Consider the following 20436-nt stretch of genomic DNA (forward strand, 5'->3'; position numbering starts at 1 on the left):
GATGGGACTATGTGCAGTGTGGGGGAGATCACTGGTGCTAGGGTGGGACTATGTGCAGTGTGGGGGGAGATCACTGGTGCTAGGGTGGGACTATGTGCAGTGTGGGGGAGTTCACTGGTGCTAGGGTGGGACTATGTGCAGTGTGGGGGGAGATCACTGGTGCTAGGGTGGGACTATGTGCAGTGTGGGGGAGATCACTGGTGCTAGGATGGGACTATGTGCAGTGTGGGGGAGATCACTGGTGCTAGGATGGAACTATGTGCAGTGTGGGGGGAGATCACTGGTGCTAGGATGGGACTATGTGCAGTGTGGGGGGAGATCACTGGTGCTAGGATGGGACTATGTGCAGTGTGGGGGAGATCACTGGTGCTAGGATGGGACTATGTGCAGTGGCTCCTTATTCAGATCTGATCACAGTACAAATTTGTTCTCAAAATGGGAAAATCCGTGTGCACTGCAGGTGGGGCAGATGTAAGAAGTGCATAGAGTTAGATTTGGCAGAGTTCTTTTGTTTCTGTGCAGGGTAAATACTGGCTGCATTATTTTTACACTGCAATTTAGATTTCAGTTTCAACACACACCACCCAAATGTAACTCTCTCTGCACCTGTTACATCTGCCCCACCTGCAGTGCACATGGTTTTGTCAATTTTGAGAACAAATCTGTACTACGATCAGATCTTAATAAGGGCCAGTATTCTGATCATTTTTAAGAAAACCAACTGTGACAAGGAATCACATACACTGGATATAGATGAAGTCTGGGTTTTTATCTTGCAGCAGGTAAACAGCATACCAGGTTAACAGCTCGGCAAACAAGGTTCCAGCATTGAAAGGTTTTCCCACAACCAGAGTACACTCCAAATCACCTAAGGTAATATTACATTACTGGCCTATCACCCAGCTGCTTTCCAGCATTGGGAGCAATGACCTCCTGCCCTGTACACACACATATCAGGAAGCCACAGGTGCTGCTAATCAGCCAATCCTTACTAATTTCCCTGCTGCTGCTCTAAAACCTGGACTGGATCTTCCACATTACCCTAATGTGGAGGCATGCTGTCCCTGCCACACAATGTAGTGTTTTTCAGACTTCCACACACACTGCTAAGCCAGGCCCATCAGATTTACCCTTATACAGAGGTATTAAACATGGGGCGCTTCAGCTAATATGGAACTGTGGTTGGAGGGCCACATGTGAGATACACCAGCAACATAAATGAGGCTTTCATTCAGGCACCTATTGCTTTATACATGCCAAAACAGACGCTAATCCAATCTAAAGTCCTGGTTAAACTCGAATTTGGTGGACCTTTCTCACATTTCTTCTTGCACCTGAGGACGCAGCGCGAGGTAATGTCACCCCCGCGGCTAACGGGCGGCTAAAAAAAAGCAACAATTCTATTGCTCCGTTCTGCGCCTTCTTGTGAGAATAATACATTTTCTAGATCACCTTTTGCAAGGATCAGGGTGGGGGATAGCGGACTGCGTTGTGTCCTCATCCTCTCCCCCCCCCCCCCAGTGGTGCACCCTAGTCGCCTAGTGTATATGGGTCTTTAAGGTACATACACACTGTATGATTGTGGACGCGAGGACCGGTGGGTGCATTAACAGGTGAAATGAAGGGACTTGAAGTCTCACCACAGCTGTAGAGCCACTGGCTGGTTGGGGACTGCTGTAGACACAAATGTTTGAACATTTGCTTCCACCTTTGATACTTCAAATGAAATTAGACGCGTTTCGCTCTGTATTTCCATGCATAGTATTCTGTCTGGGTGAATTATTTAAAGTCTCGTAATTACAATCTATTAATTATGACACATCTAATGCACCAAGGCTCTGCCACGGAGAACAGACGAGCGGCTGAAGCCGGCGCTGCGCCGTCACGCCCGTACCGAGCGAGGCGAATGGTTGAGTTAGAGAAGAAAAGCACTTAATTAAACAATGAAATGATATACAGCTGCGAGGAAAGGCCACAACAGAATTTTAATCTGTTTTCTAATTAAAAAAAGAAATGAGAAATTTCTGAACCAATTATAGTGTTTGAGCGAGAAACCTACTGTATTTGTTTAGCAAATGGAGGACTGTGTGTCTAGCGCTGCGCTGTAACCATGCCAACCTGCAAACGCTCATTGTATTCAACATGGAGCTGTCCGTGGTGCTGTTTGGTGGAGATGACTGAAACATGTGATCAAACTCCCATCAGTCACCACCAAGATATTTGGGCTCAAGTGATTGGCTGTTGCCTCTCCAGGAATTAAAGTAGGAAGAAGACAAAATAGGTGGGTCTCATTAGGTCGACATGATCAAAAAAGCGACACAAGGGAATGGTCGACATGAGTTTTTCAGGTGTCTATGTCGACCAAGACACCGTATTAGTGTACTGCTGCACAAGCAAATCTATTATATGATCCTCAGTGCCTATGATTGGCCAGCTGCAGGAGCCATCCAATCAGATGCCACAGCCTCTAGAGGAGAGCAGATTCCTACAGCGGCCTCCAGGGGGTTTTATTTGTCCAGAGAAGTGATCGTTATTGGTAGGCGTTCTGGAAACACGACCTCTCCACCAATCACCTGCCTCCAGTAATGAGTCTTATGCTGGCCACACATCACACCAACTTTCCTCCAACCATCCAACTAGTTGTTTGGATGGAATAAAAATCTGGTACTGGATGGGAACAAAGGACAATCAGAAATGTGCTCACAAACCCAGGGAAATGGACAAAAACATTCAGTCAATTGTTTAAATCAAACAGGTTCAATTACAGTACATTGTCTGAGCGGCAGTACACACTTGGTCCCACCCTCTCCCAATAACAAGCTAGGTTCTGCCTCCCCACCCCTCCAATAACATGTCTGACCTGGAATCCCCATCTGTCCAACAGCACTCAGCTCCGCCTCCCACAACATGCCGGGCCCGCCTGCCCACCCCTCCAATAACATGTCTGACCTGGAATCCCCATCTGTCCAACAGCACTCTCAGCTCCGCCTCCCACAACATGCCGGGCCCGCCTCCCCACCCCTCCAATAACATGTCTGACCTGGAATCCCCATCTGTTTAACAGCACTCTCAGCTCCACCTCCCACAACATGCCGGGCCCGCCTGCCCACCCCTCCAATAACATGTCTGACCTGGAATCCCCATCTGTCCAACAGCACTCTCAGCTCCGCCTCCCACAACATGCCGGGCCCGCCTCCCCACCCCTCCAATAACATGTCTGACCTGGAATCCCCATCTGTCCAACAGCACTCTCAGCTCCGCCTCTCACAACATGTCAGACTCGCCTCCCCATCCCTCCAATAACTGGTCTGACCTGGAATCCCCATCTGTCCAACAGCACTCTCAGCTCCACCTCCCACAACATGCCGGGCCCGCCTCCCCACCCCTCCAATAACATGTCTGACCTGGAATCCCCATCTGTCCAACAGCACTCTCAGCTCCGCCTCCCACAACATGCCGGGCCCGCCTCCCCACCCCTCCAATAACATGTCTGACCTGTAATCCCCATCTGTCCAACAGCACTCTCAGCTCCGCCTCCCACAACATGCCGGGCCCGCCTCCCCACCCCTCCAATAACATGTCTGACCTGTAATCCCCATCTGTCCAACAGCACTCTCAGCTCCGCCTCCCACAACATGCCGGGCCCGCCTCCCCACCCCTCCAATAACATGTCTGACCTGTAATCCCCATCTGTCCAACAGCACTCTCAGCTCCGCCTCCCACAACATGCCGGGCCCGCCTCCCCACCCCTCCAATAACATGTCTGACCTGGAATCCCCATCTGTCCAACAGCACTCTCAGCTCCGCCTCCCACAACATGCCGGGCCCGCCTCCCCACCCCTCCAATAACATGTCTGACCTGGAATCCCCATCTGTCCAACAGCACTCTCAGCTCCGCCTCCCACAACATGCCGGGCCCGCCTCCCCACCCCTCCAATAACATGTCTGACCTGGAATCCCCATCTGTCCAACAGCACTCTCAGCTCCGCCTCCCACAACATGCCGGGCCCGCCTCCCCACCCCTCCAATAACATGTCTGACCTGGAATCCCCATCTGTCCAACAGCACTCTCAGCTCCGCCTCCCACAACATGCCGGGCTCGCCTCCCCACCCCTCCAATAACATGCATGGGCCCCATCTCCCACATCTATCCAATAACATGCCAGGGTATGCGGTCCCTGGGTCGACAATATCTATCTTGACAGTCACTAGGTCAACAGTGACTAGGGACAGTGACCTAGAAATGGACGACAAACAATAGGTCGGCACTGACAAAAACTTATGATTGACATGGATATGGTCGACACTCAAAAGGTGGACACGAGTTTTTCACAGTTTTTGGTGTAGACCGACTTCGTTCATACTTTACTATTCAAGTGGGCGTCGAGTGAGACTATAACAGTGTGCCAAGCACAGCGATGCCGACACTGTACACTTATACGGTGCCCATGTCGACAGACTCCAAAAACGTGAAACCTAGGGTCGACTTTTTGACTGTTGACCATGCCCATATCAACCTTAAGCTGGTGTCGACCGTCTGGCAATGTCGACCATTTTCAGGCGTCAAACTAGACATTGTCAACTCACTATACCGTAACCACAAGCCTGGCCCCTATATAGTCTGCTGGTTACACCCCTACACCACCTATAGGTAGAGTGTCACCAGACAGTGATGTAAGGAGTACAGATTGCAGCGTACTGGTCACTGTGTATGTGCCTGTAATACATCTCCTCCCCTATCTTATTAGGCGTGCTGACCGCCTAAATGAAGAAAAGCAACAAGTACTAAACAGTACAAAATATACAATGATTAAAACAATGTATTTTGCAAATTACAACGCAAATGAAAAAATACTAAATGAAAGTTATTCACAGTTCAAGGATTTACTGGCGCTTAAGTTGCAAAAAACACAAAGTTGATAAAACTTTGCATTTTGGGGAAGGCAAAAACCGCCTGTTAGGAGACTTCTAATTTTATTGGTAAGCAAGCATAACATTACAACAGTGGGGCGCGGAATTCGCATTACTCTGAACAAACCTTCAAACTGAAAACTACCAAAACTGCAACAGCAGCTCCACATTACGTGTAACGGGAGGCCGTCAAATCCTCAGCCTGCGCTCAACTAGCAGAGACCCACTACCGGCACCAACACACATTTGTGACCTCTGCTGTTTATTGCCCATGCCAGTACACTACACTGCAATGGATGATGCCCAAGTATGCTGGGATCTGGCACGGAGTAACAGAAGTCGCTGAAGTCCAGCGTCATCAAAAGCAATACAGCTAATTTGGGAAAACAAAACACAATTAGCAATAAACCTGCACAGATCCCCCGGCTTCACTTTCAGGCAAGTGTCCAAACAAGGCCCGGCAAATTAGGCCAACAGCTCCCGTATTGCAGGCCAGACACAAAAGGGGATTTTATTACACACAGGAGACAGGCGATCTGAGCGCAAGGATGATGGCGCACTGTTCAGGCCAGTGGTATCAGCGCCCATCAGTTAATAAAGGTATAAATCTTTTAGGAAAACCTCTGTACAAGAAGATATATAGCAGGCGTTAAATGATCTCTCTAAGCAGGGCATGTCCAAACTGCGGCCCTCCAGCTGTGGTGAAACTACACATCCCAGCATGCCTTGCCATAATTTCAGCATTCCCTAATTGCAAAACTGTGGCAAGGCATGCTGGGACTTGTAGTTTCACAACAGCTGGAGGACCCTGTCTGCTCTAAGTTATTGAAAGTTCTACTGTAGGACAACAATGCACTGACCTCATCAGCTCTTCCACCTTGTCGTCTACGTCGAGATCCTCTTCTGAAGCCTCGAAGCTGTACGACCTTGCTCCGATGCTGTTGGTGTGGTAGCGTGACGGCGACAGCTTGCCGTTGGACGTCGGCAGCCTCTCGCTGCTCTCTCTCCCGTTTTGATTGGTGGTGCAGGGCTGCGGGGAAGTGTCGCAGCTGTTGCTGGGCGACATGCCGCAGTGGAGGGTCTGCGTGGAGGCGGTGGCAGTAGAGGACGACGCCGGGACGTTGTTGGTACTGTTTGTGTAAGAGCTGCTGCCATAGGCGGATCTCCTTCCGAACTTGTCGCTGTGTTCCTGGTCCAGGCGGTCTAGCGTCTCCAGCGCGTGGAGGATCTCGTGTTTGGTCATTCCTGTGCGCCGGAGACGCTGGAGCAGGTCAATCTGCTCTATGGTGAATCTAGGTTCATCTGTGTAATGTGACATGGTTTCTGGCAGACTGCAAAGGAGAACACAAGAGGAGGACAGTTACTTACAGCGGATCCCAACACACAAACAGGAGGAAGATTTAGGCACCTATCCAAATGGATTTAGGGTTACTGTAAGCCAGGCATGTCCAAACTGTGGCCCTTCAGCTGTTGTGACACTACACATCCCAGCATGCCTTGCCATAGATTTAGCATTCCCTAATTGCAAAACTGTGGCAAGGCATGATGGGACTTGTATTTTCACAACAGCTGGAGGGCCATCGTTTAGCCATGCCTGCTGTGAGTAAATCCTCAAATGCCTCCAACACGCCAGGTTGGCAGGATTTCTTCTATCACACACAGGTGGGTTAATTGCTTTTGCTGGTTCAATAAATGTCCCTGTAAAGCAGAGCTGTTGGTGGTAGTTTAGGTGTTATCGCCCCCAGGACCCAGCGGTGGTGCTAGAGGGGGTCTTGGACTACATTAAAGGGGTGTGCTGCTACACACGACTCCTCGTTGGAAAAGTAACATCACATCAGTGTTGATGTACTCCTGTAACTTGGGACGGTGCGCAAGTTTCGTAAGTCGCTATTGGGCGACTTGTCATAATTAAAAAGTGAGGGAACCGCAGCCAACCGTACAACAGGATGAAGTACCTTACAGAGATGCCTTCCCCTTCTAAAACGGGACTGGGGTACAGGGTTACAAAGTAAGAACAAAACAATCATATGAAATACCTTCAACGGCTAAACATAAAAACGTTACGCTGAGCTACAAGGAAAGGTCACAGGAAAAGGGGTTCTATAGATCACAGGTTCTCAAACTTGGTCCTCAGGACCCCCAACAGTGCATGTTTTTTCAGGTGTCCTCACAGAATCACAAGTGAAATAATTAGCTCCACCTGTGGCTCTTTTAAAATGTGTCAATGGGTGATGAATGCACCTGTGTACCTGCCGGGTGACCTGGAAAACGTGATCTGTGTGAGGACCGAGTTTGAGAACCCTTGCTATAGTAGCGGATTAGACCGCACCAAACGGCAAATTAAGCAGAAGCCCCCACTCTTATGCGTGCAGGGTAAGGAGCGTTAAAGGCACCGCGGAGACACCCCCCCCCCCATGCTGACTCCTCTTAATACTTGAAATAAAAACTTATTTTATTGCAATTGTATTTTCTTTTAACTATTTGTATGCCATTCCTTTGCGACAAATAGGATTGACCCCTTTGACCAATGTCAGATCACAGTAATTCTATATATACGGTATTCAGTCAATTTACTGACTGTCAATATACAGTCAACCATTGGCAGGCACCCAAAATACCGCCACCTTCAAAAATGCCAGCAGGGTCAAATTGCCACCATTTAAAATGTCAACATGTCTAAAAGTCGACATGCGTTTTTCAGGATTATTTCTCTAAAACAGATTTCATGATCCAAGTGGGCAAAGAATTAGATTAGCATAGCATGCCGGGTGCAGGGGTACACTTATTCGCTGCTCATCTCAACATAGACTCCCCCCCCCCAAAAACAATATATATATGTCTTGAAAACGGAAGTAAAATTCCGAAACGTTGACTGAAAAAAGACTGATACCAGTGTCTGGAGTCTTCTTGTTTGAACCCGTGGAGTGCTGTTATACAACCCCGTCTATATATATATATATATATATATATTTTTTTTTTATGTCATGACTGTGCTGGCTTTCTGGGTTATGCTGGCATAATGAATGTCAGCTTTTTGAACGAGTATTCTGAATGTTTGTCCCTGTATTCCATGTATTCTAACATCCCACATGGACCAGGATATCCCACTCCGGTCAATCTCTCTCCCGGCCACACTGCGCGACATGGTCAGAACCAACAGGCCTAATCCCACCAGAACCAACGGCCTCTTCAATAATACGGACCAAGCCCTGAAGTTTACCCCTAACACAGCGACTCTGCGATCCATCTGCCTGAGACGGCAGCAAAACTCCGCTCTACCCCTAAAGCGCTAACCTCTTCATTATGAGGAATGAGATTTACTGCGCCCATCGTATACATGCAGCACCGTTTGATTAATGAGGGCTGGATAATTACTTTTCAATGAAAAGAACGAAGGAAAAAAAAACACTTCAGACCATGAACAAACAATATTACACACCAAAGGCCACAAGATAAAGATTGTATATAAAATATACAGGGATGACTTCCCCCTCCCGAAGGGACAGAAGCTGTTATAATGAATCCTTTCTGCAAATGACAGACTATAAATGATCGCCTTACTCCACACAGATGTTATACCCCCCCCCCTCCCTCCCCCGACCAGAATTCTACTCTGTTCATAACTATATTTCACAGTTAAACAATTTAAAGAAAATATCGTTTTAAATGATAAAAGCACAATTTATACTTATTGTTATATACAAATAACCTTGAACAAACTGCGTGGGATGAAGTGTGTGGTTATAGGATTTGGGCGCCCAGAGAACCTCAATAAATAACCTTGGCAAAAGGGCTTGCGGAGGAGAAAACGGGACGCGGTAGAAGTGCTGTGGGTATACAGAATAACAATGTGGTCTATTATCTATATACAGCGAGGTCTGGAAATGTAGCGCTCCTGTGCTATAATCAGGGCTATTTTTGTGCAGGCTCCAGCAGGAACTGTGGCCCTTATTCTAGTTCACTCTTTCTGACAAAATATTTCTCAGATGGACAAAACCATGTGCACTGCAGGTGAGGCAGGTGTTACTTGTGCAGAGATAATTAGATTTGGTGGGGTTTTACACCTGCCTCACCTGCAGTGCACATGGTTTTGTCCATCTAAGAAATATTTTGTCAGAAAGAGTGAACTAGAATAAGGGCCACAGTTCCTGCTGGAGCCTGCACAAAAATAGCCCTGGCTATAATACATATGGTTCTATAGCACCTGTGAGGTTTCCTCTATATTACTGCGGTGATTTGGGGGAGGGGGGGGGGTTGTACTGGTTCTGCATCTAAATATATTGCTTCCTACTGGGTACGGATGGAACGGAACGATAGACCGTGTGTAGGCTAAAAGTCAATAGACCTGACCCCTATTGGTTGACAGTGAAATCGACACCTGAAAAGGTCAACGTTGACTAAAATGTTGACACAAGCAAAAAAAAAAAAAATCGTCATGGAAATAGTCAACACGAGTGTTCATGGTTTTTGTGTGCATGTCGACATGGACCACCCAATTAGTGTAACGCTTCACTCTCCATGCTTCGGGCAAGGTGCCTCACTACGCTTGGCGCACTTTACCATTCTCACTAGTAGTAGACATGGATGGCGAAGTATGAAGAAGTCGCTTATATATGAAAAAGGTCAACACTGGCAAGGTCTACAGTGAAAAGGTCGACATGAATGTTTTGCGGTTTTTGGCCCGAATGTCAGCAGACACCGTCAAAGTGTACCGCTGCGCTTGCAAGCTCCACGCCCTAGAGGGTGGTAGGACATGAAATACCACCTGTCGGCACAGGTCGGCTCAAAAATAAATAACAAAAAAAGTGAAAAACTCATGTCGACATTGCCATTGTTGACCTAATGCTTGCGTCAACCTTCCAACATTATGAAGGCTGCTTAGCGCAGTGGGCACACCATGTACAGGGAACCTGGGGACATTTAGTGGGTCAAATCCCAAAGTAGGAATCTGCACAAAATGGCAGCACCCGTCCAAAGTACAACAGCAAAATGCCGACTGGACTAGAAGGGGCTGATACAAATCTGCGATGTCAGAAACCACAGAGATCACACGTTAGAGAAAAGTCATCTCTGACACTTAATGCTCTGCGATTGGACAACTAAAATTAGGAAGAACAAGGCCAATTGTAAAAATACTTTAAGATGTTAATGAACAAAGATAAAAACAATATGAAAACAATAAATAATAATCTCTGTGGTGCATGGATTGCGAGGGAAGGACGGGAAATATAAAACAAGGAAAAACCTCGCAGCCGGGAAACACAGACTGACAGCCTGGCAATAAAGGTGGTTAATGAACTAGAACGTGTCTCAGTGGTTTCTCCAGGGAACGAGCGTTGGGTCAGCTCACAGCCTCGAGGTTACACCAAGGAGTGTAGAACACACTTATCCTTTCCACGTCATTACCAGGTGACTTGTCTACAGGGAAACTGCGTTTTACTCAGATTACTCCCCACACTAACCCCAAACATTTATCACAGGGTAATATCCCTATGTGGTAATATCCCTGAACATTGCAAAGTTGTGTCTGTACAACCACAAGGGAAAACTGTCCTGCAGCCAAACCTCCGAGGGTCCGCGGCCAATATCTGTGGAAGAGGTGATTGTGTGAGCAGGGGAATCAAACACAAGCCGATATCATCTGATCTTCCGTCAGTCTTCCTCTGCCTTTCCCTGGGACGCCAGCTAGTGAGGGTACGTCTCTGTTCTGCCATCTTTAATTAGGTTGCATTGGTGAATCTTAACGACCTGACCTCACTCCGAAATATGTCACACCTACAACGTGCAGTTAGTCTGCCCCAACCTCAGCACTAGCAGGGGAACACGGCGAGGTGACAGTACAATGAATGCCAGTAGGTACCTCTTCTTGTGTATGGCTAGAGTCCCTGTACAGAACGCAGAGAATGACATCTCCGGGACAGCAGCCACTCTGTCCCCTAACTGCTAAGAAGAGGGTTTCTGCTTTATAACATTGGGGACACCTAGGAAGAAATGTGTAGGATTTAAGAAAACGCTCACGATACGTTTAATGTGCGCTGCAGATTGGGGAAGCATTTAGATTCTATCACTCCCAATTAGTTGCAGGAGAGTAATTATTACTAACGACACAGCAGCACGAGAACATCATTAACCCAAGATAAGAGTAACGCAGCGCAGACAATTAGGAAGCAGGGAGGAGATGAATGGCGCGGGAAGGGGACCGGGGTAACAGTCAGCAGTAAGAGAGCGATGGCTGCATAGGAGCGGGACTGACACCTGACAGCGGGCAGCAAGTGACAGCGCAGGAGGAGTTGGCTTTGTGTTACTGACTGCCAAGGAAGGAATGTGTTGGGGATATTATGCGGAACCAGAGAACTAGCACAGATCCAAGGATGACGCCTCTGCGGGGAAAGTGCAATGTACAGTATTACGGTTATAGCCCTACTAAAGGGAAGGGAGTCTCAGCATGCCAGTGGGCCAGTCATAACGCAATCCAAGTAGGGCACGGAGATTACCCAGAGTACTCTCATCACCGCTGGGTTTCGTTTAGTCACATTCGTGGGAACAACAATCCAGACTGATAATGAGAATGCATCATCTCTAGTACTGCGCTACAGGATGTAGTAATGTTTTACACCGTGGCTGGCCAACCGTGGTCCAAGGGCTGCACCTCCTGTCAGGCGCCAGGTTCTCACTAGAATCCATCGCTGGAATGAGCGCCTTCGCTCTATCAGGCACTCCTGTACAGCTTCAAACACACAAGCATCTCCTTCCACCACATCTAACCTGGTTACCCGGACATTTGTCCCACCCTCATACCTGTATGCATCTCCCCTATTTCCTGCCCTGCGGTCCTCATGTCAGCTGTCATACTCCCTACTGGGATCCGCATGGTAAATAATCACAGGGGACGCAAAAATCAGGGGAGCAGGCTACTCACGTCCCGGGTCAACAGCTAAACCTCTACAATGCAACTTCGATACACCTTGTACCACACCAGCATCGTCTGCCACCAAATACAGACTCCTAGGAACAGCACGTAACAATATAAGACATATACATGCCATGATCACCTGACCTCAGAGCACTGCCATCTGCAGAGGGACGCATATCAGTAGTTTCATAGGTGAGGTGGCACCATGCCAGCCGAGACGGAGGTTAGGGACCCGATCCGAGGGGGTGTAGTTGGTGCTCTGCTGGTAGACTTTGGTGTTATCTTCTCTCCCCAGTAAAAGTCTCAACCTAAAAAACACAAATATATTTGCTGTAATCATCGACATATCGGTACACAAAAAAACATTCATAAGAACGCAGCATATCATCACACGGGTGACATCTCTGAGGAATTTTATGTCCCTAATGAGTTGATTCGCCTATTGGAGTCTCCAATATGGCTGTCACCAGTTGCTAAGCAGTCCATAGACTCAGGCCAAACAATGCCTGCAGTACAGTAAGAACGCAACTGTTACAGCATTCAGTCCGGCATATAAAGTGCTCTGCAACAGAATATGAAGTGTATCACACACACACACACACACACACACACACACACGGGAGATTACAGATTCAGTTGTGCCAAAGTCGGCGGCAAAACACCGGATTTAGGAGAATGAAATTCAAAACCGATCAGGCTCAACGCTTCCACATCAGCAAAGGCAACCAAGGTAGTCAACTTAAATAAACCCACGAGTGTGGGGGAAGGGGGGGGGGGCTCAGTCATTCCCCGAAATGTAGATGCCAAGGAGAATATCAGGAGCGGGCTACAGGGATACAGAGTCTGGGTGGGAAGTATAGATTTGGAATAAAGATTAGCCAGACTTGGCTGAAATGCTGCATCTCAGAAAAACAAGACAGGAGAAGAATCTCATAGGTATAAAGATTGATGTCAATAAGGCTGTCTGAGATACCGGCTAATTGAAAAACAAGGCAACGGGACTCGTAGCAAGCCTGGAGGAGGGGAGAGCAGAAGACAAGTCTGACATTTAGAAGTTAAACCCTTCATATCGATGCCTGCACCAGAAGCACACGGAGGTTAAACGCAGCGCAGAAGGCACATCGAGCAGATTATGTGTCTGACAATAAGCGCTGCTATTTAGTAAAGGGGAGACAACATCATATTCATGTGCAACTCTGTTGTAAATATACATAAAACGCCCAAGAGCTGCTTAATCAGCGAGAATCCAGACTTAAGGGGGGTATTCAATCCCAACCGCTATTTCAGGCCGGCGGAAAGAGTGGCCGACCGTATTCAATCCCGGCAAGACTCGCCGGCAACAGGTTCGCCTCGCAATGGAGGGGTAAATATGTATGGTCAGAAACAACCGCTGGCTTGCAGACTCCAAGGCGGTTTCCGACAATCGGCACCTGTTTTCGCCTATTACGGGACTTTCCGGCTGGCGGAATATATTCCGCCAGTCGGAAGAATGGAGCCCACTCTGCACTTCTGGTGGGGGCCGGGATGTGAGCTCCATCGGAGGAAGGAGGGGGAGACAGAGTGCCGAGGATGCAGCGACCTCCGGCCGGGGACAGGTGGCGCCACAGCCGTGGCCCCCAGCATGACCACCCAGACACGGCGACTCCATCCTTAGACCTGAGGATCCCGGGTACATCCCAGCCAGCAGGATCCCCGGCTGCTAGAAGCCTCGGGCAGACACTGGGACCAGTGGAGGAACTCCCGGGGCTGCAGGACCCCAGCTGAAGACATGTGGACTGTAAGTGGCCCTTTGCTTATGATTCTAACATTGAATGACATTCGACCTAATAATGTCAAAAATTTGCACGATTTCTGCACTGCACAAAGAGCGGCCGGGTGTAACACCCCCCTAAGGGATACATTTACTAAAATGGGCGTTCTATGGAAAATGGAACATTTCCCATAGCAACCATATTCTATTTATTCTTTTAGAAAAGGGCTGGGGAACACCGACCCTCCAGATGTTAATGAACTACACATCCCAAGATGCTTTGCTATGTGGCTATGCTGAAACTGATGCAAGGCATGCTGGGATGTGTAGTTCATCAACATCTGGAGGGCCGGTGTTGCCCAGCCCTGTTTTAGAAGGTGCTAAATAAGTAGAATCTGATTGGTTGATCTAGACAACACCTAGTAGATGCGGAAGGAGTAGCCACTAAAGCCTTAAACCCACAGTCCCAGTGTCCGCCAGGTAAGACGACAGAGGAATTACAGTTACTGTACCTGCTGCTCTGAGGTTACAAAACCCATATCGAACACTCCGTAATATGGGAAGGTGGGCAACCTATGTCCTGACTGTTCGTATGGTACCAGAAGTTACAGAATAATTGGCCAAGCTAAGACTCTAAGCGATACCGGCGAATAGAAACATTATTCTTCAGATGCAACGCCCAAAAGTCTGGTTGGGCATTAATTACCTGCCACTTATTCAGCCATATAGAATAGGCATCTGTCTATGGTGGAAAGTTTAGGATATTTCATTGGCACAAAGCAAGAATGTCTCTTTAAAATAAACTCAGAACTGTTGTACGAAAAAGAAAAAAATGCAGCCGACGTACCCAGAGGACAGAGGGAAATAAGACAATCTGTGTACTAATAGATTACTTGTGCCAAGAGCTGTGCCTTTAAACAGTGCTAAGACTGCAAATAATTCAGAAATGGAAAGGCAACAATCTGTCAGCTCCCATTATGAGGAGTGCAGCACAAGAAGCTGTCGGAACAAAAGGCACTCGCTCAGATACTGCACAGAACAAAGCCCCATGTTTAATGTAATCAAAGGCTCTACTGCAGCCGTACGGGAACAGCTTGAGTCAATAACGCTACTCGGCAAAGGAGGAGAGAAAAAAGATCACGTACTAATATAAAGCGAAGTTACAGAATAATCAGCTGTCATTGCAGCACGATTTCACCTTGGATTCTCCCGAGTGTCTCTGCTACGCATTATTCTGTACAGAGCGCACACCTGACAGCTGAGCATTACACAGCCGACTCCTGTATAGGCTGCTATTACTATATACCAGGTATACAGCCGGCACCTGCACACACCTGACAGCTCAGTGTTATACAGCCGGCACCTGTATAGGCTGCTATTACTATATACCAGGTATACAGCCGGCACCTGCACACACCTGACAGCTCAGTGTTACCTAGTGTTATACAGCCGGGTCCTGTATAGGCTGCTATTACTATATACCAGGTATACGGCCGGCACCTGAACACACCTGACAGCTCAGTGTTACCAGTGTTATACAGCCGGCTCCTGTATAGGCTGCTATTACTATATACCAGGTATACGGCCGGCACCTGCACACATCTGACAGCTCAGCGTTACCAGTGTTATACAGCCGGCTCCTGTATAGGCTGCTATTACTATATACCAGGTATACAGCCGGCACCTGCACACACCTGACAGCTCAGCGTTACCAGTGTTATACAGCCGGCTCCTGTATAGGCTGCTATTACTATATACCAGGTATACAGCCGGCACCTGCACACACCTGACAGCTCAGCGTTACCAGTGTTATACAGCCGGCTCCTGTATAGGCTGCTATTACTATATACCAGGTATACAGCCGGCACCTGCACACACCTGACAGCTCAGCGTTACCAGTGTTATACAGCCGGCTCCTGTATAGGCTGCTATTACTATATACCAGGTATACAGCCGGCACCTGCACACACCTGACAGCTCAGTGTTACCAGTGTTATACAGCCGGCTCCTGTATAGGCTGCTATAACTATATACCAGGTATACAGCCGGCACCTGCACACACCTGACAGCTCAGTGTTACCAGTGTTATACAGCCGGCTCCTGTATAGGCTGCTATTACTATATACCAGGTATACAGCCGGCACCTGCACACACCTGACAGCTCAGTGTTACCAGTGTTATACAGCCGGCTCCTGTATAGGCTGCTATTACTATATACCAGGTATACAGCCGGCACCTGCACACACCTGACAGCTCAGTGTTACCAGTGTTATACAGCCGGCTCCTGTATAGGCTGCTATTACTATATACCAGGTATACAGCCGGCTCCTGCACACACCTGACAGCTCAGTGTTACCAGTGTTATACAGCCGGCTCCTGTATAGGCTGCTATTACTATATACCAGGTATACAGCCGGCACCTGCACACACCTGACAGCTCAGTGTTACCTAGTGTTATACAGCCGGCTCCTGTATAGGCTGCTATTACTATATACCAGGTATACAGTCGGTACCTGCACACACCTGACAGCTCAGCGTTACCAGTGTTATACAGCCGGCTCCTGTATAGGCTGCTATTACTATATACCAGGTATACAGCCGGCACCTGCACACACCTGACAGCTCAGTGTTACCAGTGTTATACAGCCGGCTCCTGTATAGGCTGCTATTACTATATACCAGGTATACAGCCGGCACCTGCACACACCTGATAGCTCAGTGTTACCAGTGTTATACAGCCGGCTCCTGTATAGGCTGCTATTACTATATACCAGGTATACAGCCGGCACCTGCACACACCTGATAGCTCAGTGTTACCAGTGTTATACAGCCGGCTCCTGTATAGGCTGCTATTACTATATACCAGGTATACAGCCGGCACCTGCACACACCTGACAGCTCAGTGTTACCAGTGTTATACAGCCAGCTCCTGTATAGGCTGCTATTACTATATACCAGGTATACAGCCGGCACCTGCACACACCTGACAGCTCAGTGTTACCCAGTGTTATACAGCCGGCACCTGTATAGGCTGCTATTACTATATACCAGGTATACAGCCGGCACCTGCACACACCTGACAGCTCAGTGTTACCCAGTGTTATACAGCCGGCACCTGTATAGGCTGCTATTACTATATACCAGGTATACAGCCGGCACCTGCACACACCTGACAGCTCAGTGTTACCCAGTGTTATACAGCCGGCTCCTGTATAGGCTGCTATTACTATATACCAGGTATACAGCCGCCACCTGCACACACCTGACAGCTCAGTGATACACAGTGTTATACAGCCGGCACCTGTATAGGCTGCTATTACTATATACCAGGTATACAGCCGGCACCTGCACACACCTGACAGCTCAGTGTTACCCAGTGTTATACAGCCGGCTCCTGTATAGGCTGCTATTACTATATACCAGGTATACAGCCGGCACCTGCACACACCTGACAGCTCAGTGTTACCCAGTGTTATACAGCCGGCTCCTGTATAGGCTGCTATTACTATATACCAGGTATACAGCCGGCACCTGAACACACCTGACAGCTCAGTGTTACCAGTGTTATACAGCCGGCTCCTGTATAGGCTGCTATTACTATATACCAGGTATACAGCCGGCACCTGCACACACCTGACAGCTCAGTGTTACCAGTGTTATACAGCCGGCTCCTGTATAGGCTGCTATTACTATATACAGGTATACAGCCGGCACCTGCACACACCTGACAGCTCAGTGTTACCAGTGTTATACAGCCGGCTCCTGTATAGGCTGCTATTACTATATACCAGGTATACAGCCGGCACCTGCACACACCTGACAGCTCAGTGTTACCCAGTGTTATACAGCCGGCACCTGTATAGGCTGCTATTACTATATACCAGGTATACAGCCGGCACCTGCACACACCTGACAGCTCAGTGTTACCTAGTGTTATACAGCCGGCTCCTGTATAGGCTGCTATTACTATATACCAGGTATACAGTCGGTACCTGCACACACCTGACAGCTCAGCGTTACCAGTGTTATACAGCCGGCTCCTGTATAGGCTGCTATTACTATATACCAGGTATACAGTCGGTACCTGCACACACCTGACAGCTCAGCGTTACCAGTGTTATACAGCCGGCTCCTGTATAGGCTGCTATTACTATATACCAGGTATACAGCCGGCACCTGCACACACCTGACAGCTCAGTGTTACCAGTGTTATACAGCCGGCTCCTGTATAGGCTGCTATTACTATATACCAGGTATACAGCCGGCACCTACACACACCTGACAGCTCAGTGTTACCTAGTGTTATACAGCCGGGTCCTGTATAGGCTGCTATTACTATATACCAGGTATACGGCCGGCACCTGAACACACCTGACAGCTCAGTGTTACCAGTGTTATACAGCCGGCTCCTGCACACACCTGACAGCTCAGTGTTACCAGTGTTATACAGCCGGCTCCTGTATAGGCTGCTATTACTATATACCAGGTATACAGTCGGTACCTGCACACACCTGACAGCTCAGTGTTACCAGTGTTATACAGCCGGCTCCTGTATAGGCTGCTATTACTATATATCAGGTGTACAGCCGGCTCCTGCACACACCTGACAGCTCAGTGTTACCAGTGTTATACAGCCGGCTCCTGTATAGGCTGCTATTACTATATACCAGGTGTACAGCCGGCACCTGCACACACCTGACAGCTCAGTGTTACCAGTGTTATACAGCCGGCTCCTGTATAGGCTGCTATTACTATATACCAGGTGTACAGCCGGCACCTGCACACACCTGACAGCTCAGTGTTACCAGTGTTATACAGCCGGCTCCTGTATAGGCTGCTATTACTATATACCAGGTATACAGCCGGCACCTGCACACACCTGACAGCTCAGTGTTACCAGTGTTATACAGCCGGCTCCTGTATAGGCTGCTATTACTATATACCAGGTATACAGCCGGCACCTGCACACACCTGACAGCTCAGTGTTACCAGTGTTACACAGCCGGCTCCTGTATAGGCTGCTATTACTATATACCAGGTATACAGCCGGCACCTGCACACACCTGACAGCTCAGTGTTACCAGTGTTATACAGCCGGCTCCTGTATAGGCTGCTATTACTATATACCAGGTATACAGTCGGTACCTGCACACACCTGACAGCTCAGCGTTACCAGTGTTATACAGCCGGCTCCTGTATAGGCTGCTATTACTATATACCAGGTATACAGTCGGTACCTGCACACACCTGACAGCTCAGCGTTACCAGTGTTATACAGCCGGCTCCTGTATAGGCTGCTATTACTATATACCAGGTATACAGCCGGCACCTGCACACACCTGACAGCACAGTGTTACCAGTGTTACACAGCCGGCTCCTGTATAGGCTGCTATTACTATATACCAGGTATACAGCCGGCACCTGCACACACCTGACAGCACAGTGTTACCAGTGTTATACAGCCGGCTCCTGTATAGGCTGCTATTACTATATACCAGGTATACAGCCGGCACCTGCACACACCTGACAGCTCAGTGTTACCAGTGTTATACAGCCGGCTCCTGTATAGGCTGCTATTACTATATACCAGGTATACAGCCGGCACCTGCACACACCTGACAGCTCAGTGTTACCAGTGTTATACAGCCGGCTCCTGTATAGGCTGCTATTACTATATACCAGGTGTACAGCCGGCACCTGCACACACCTGACAGCTCAGTGTTACCAGTGTTATACAGCCGGCTCCTGTATAGGCTGCTATTACTATATACCAGGTATACAGCCGGCACCTGCACACACCTGATAGCTCAGTGTTACCAGTGTTATACAGCCGGCTCCTGTATAGGCTGCTATTACTATATACCAGGTATACAGCCGGCACCTGCACACACCTGACAGCTCAGTGATACACAGTGTTATACAGCCGGCACCTGTATAGGCTGCTATTACTATATACCAGGTGTACAGCCGGCACCCGCACACACCTGACAGCTCAGTGTTACCAGTGTTATACAGCCGGCTCCTGTATAGGCTGCTATTACTATATACCAGGTATACAGCCGGTACCTGCACACACCTGACAGCACAGTGTTACCAGTGTTATACCGCCGGCTCCTGTATAGGCTGCTATTACTATATACCAGGTATACAGCCGGCACCTGCACACACCTGACAGCTCAGTGTTACCCAGTGTTATACAGCCGGCTCCTGTATAAGCTGCTATTACTATATATATATATATATATATATATATATATATATATATATATATATATATATATATATATATATATATATATATATATATATATACACACCAGGTATACAGCCGGCACCTGCACACACCTGACAGCTCAGTGTTACCAGTGTTATACAGCCGGCTCCTGTATAGGCTGCTATTACTATATACCAGGTATACAGCCAGCACCTGCACACACCTGACAGCTCAGTGTTACCAGTGTTATACAGCCGGCTCCTGTATAGGCTGCTATTACTATATACCAGGTATACAGCCGGCACCTGCACACACCTGACAGCTCAGTGTTACCAGTGTTATACAGCCGGCTCCTGTATAGGCTGCTATTACTATATACCAGGTATACAGCCGGCACCTGCACACACCTGACAGCTCAGTGTTACCAGTGTTACACAGCCGGCTCCTGTATAGGCTGCTATTACTATATACCAGGTATACAGCCGGCACCTGCACACACCTGACAGCTCAGTGTTACCAGTGTTATACAGCCGGCTCCTGTATAGGCTGCTATTACTATATACCAGGTATACAGCAGGCACCTGCACACACCTGACAGCTCAGCGTTACCAGTGTTATACAGCCGGCTCCTGTATAGGCTGCTATTAC

The 20436-nt window shown here is 48.3% G+C and overlaps 1 protein-coding gene across 10 annotated transcripts in view; it reads right to left on the reverse strand.

Annotated features, from left to right (window-relative positions):
* HMBOX1 (homeobox containing 1) overlaps positions 1-20436 on the reverse strand; it is an 83953-nt gene that overhangs the window by 29651 nt on the left and 33866 nt on the right. For 9 of the 10 annotated variants that reach the window (XM_083178793.1, XM_083178795.1, XM_083178794.1 and 6 more), the window contains exons 2-3: positions 11969-12132; positions 5772-6242 (exon numbers count right to left, since the gene is read on the reverse strand). In XM_083178793.1, the coding sequence (XP_083034919.1) occupies positions 5772-6242; positions 11969-12000 (503 nt within the window). In that variant the 5' untranslated portion in view covers positions 12001-12132. The remainder of the gene's footprint in view (positions 1-5771; positions 6243-11968; positions 12133-20436) is intronic. The other variant, XM_083178796.1, reaches the window with a different exon arrangement.

This window comes from Crinia signifera, chromosome 3 (assembly GCF_055691185.1).
Source record: "Crinia signifera chromosome 3, ASM5569118v1, whole genome shotgun sequence".
In the NCBI taxonomy this organism is placed as follows: domain Eukaryota; kingdom Metazoa; phylum Chordata; class Amphibia; order Anura; family Myobatrachidae; genus Crinia; species Crinia signifera.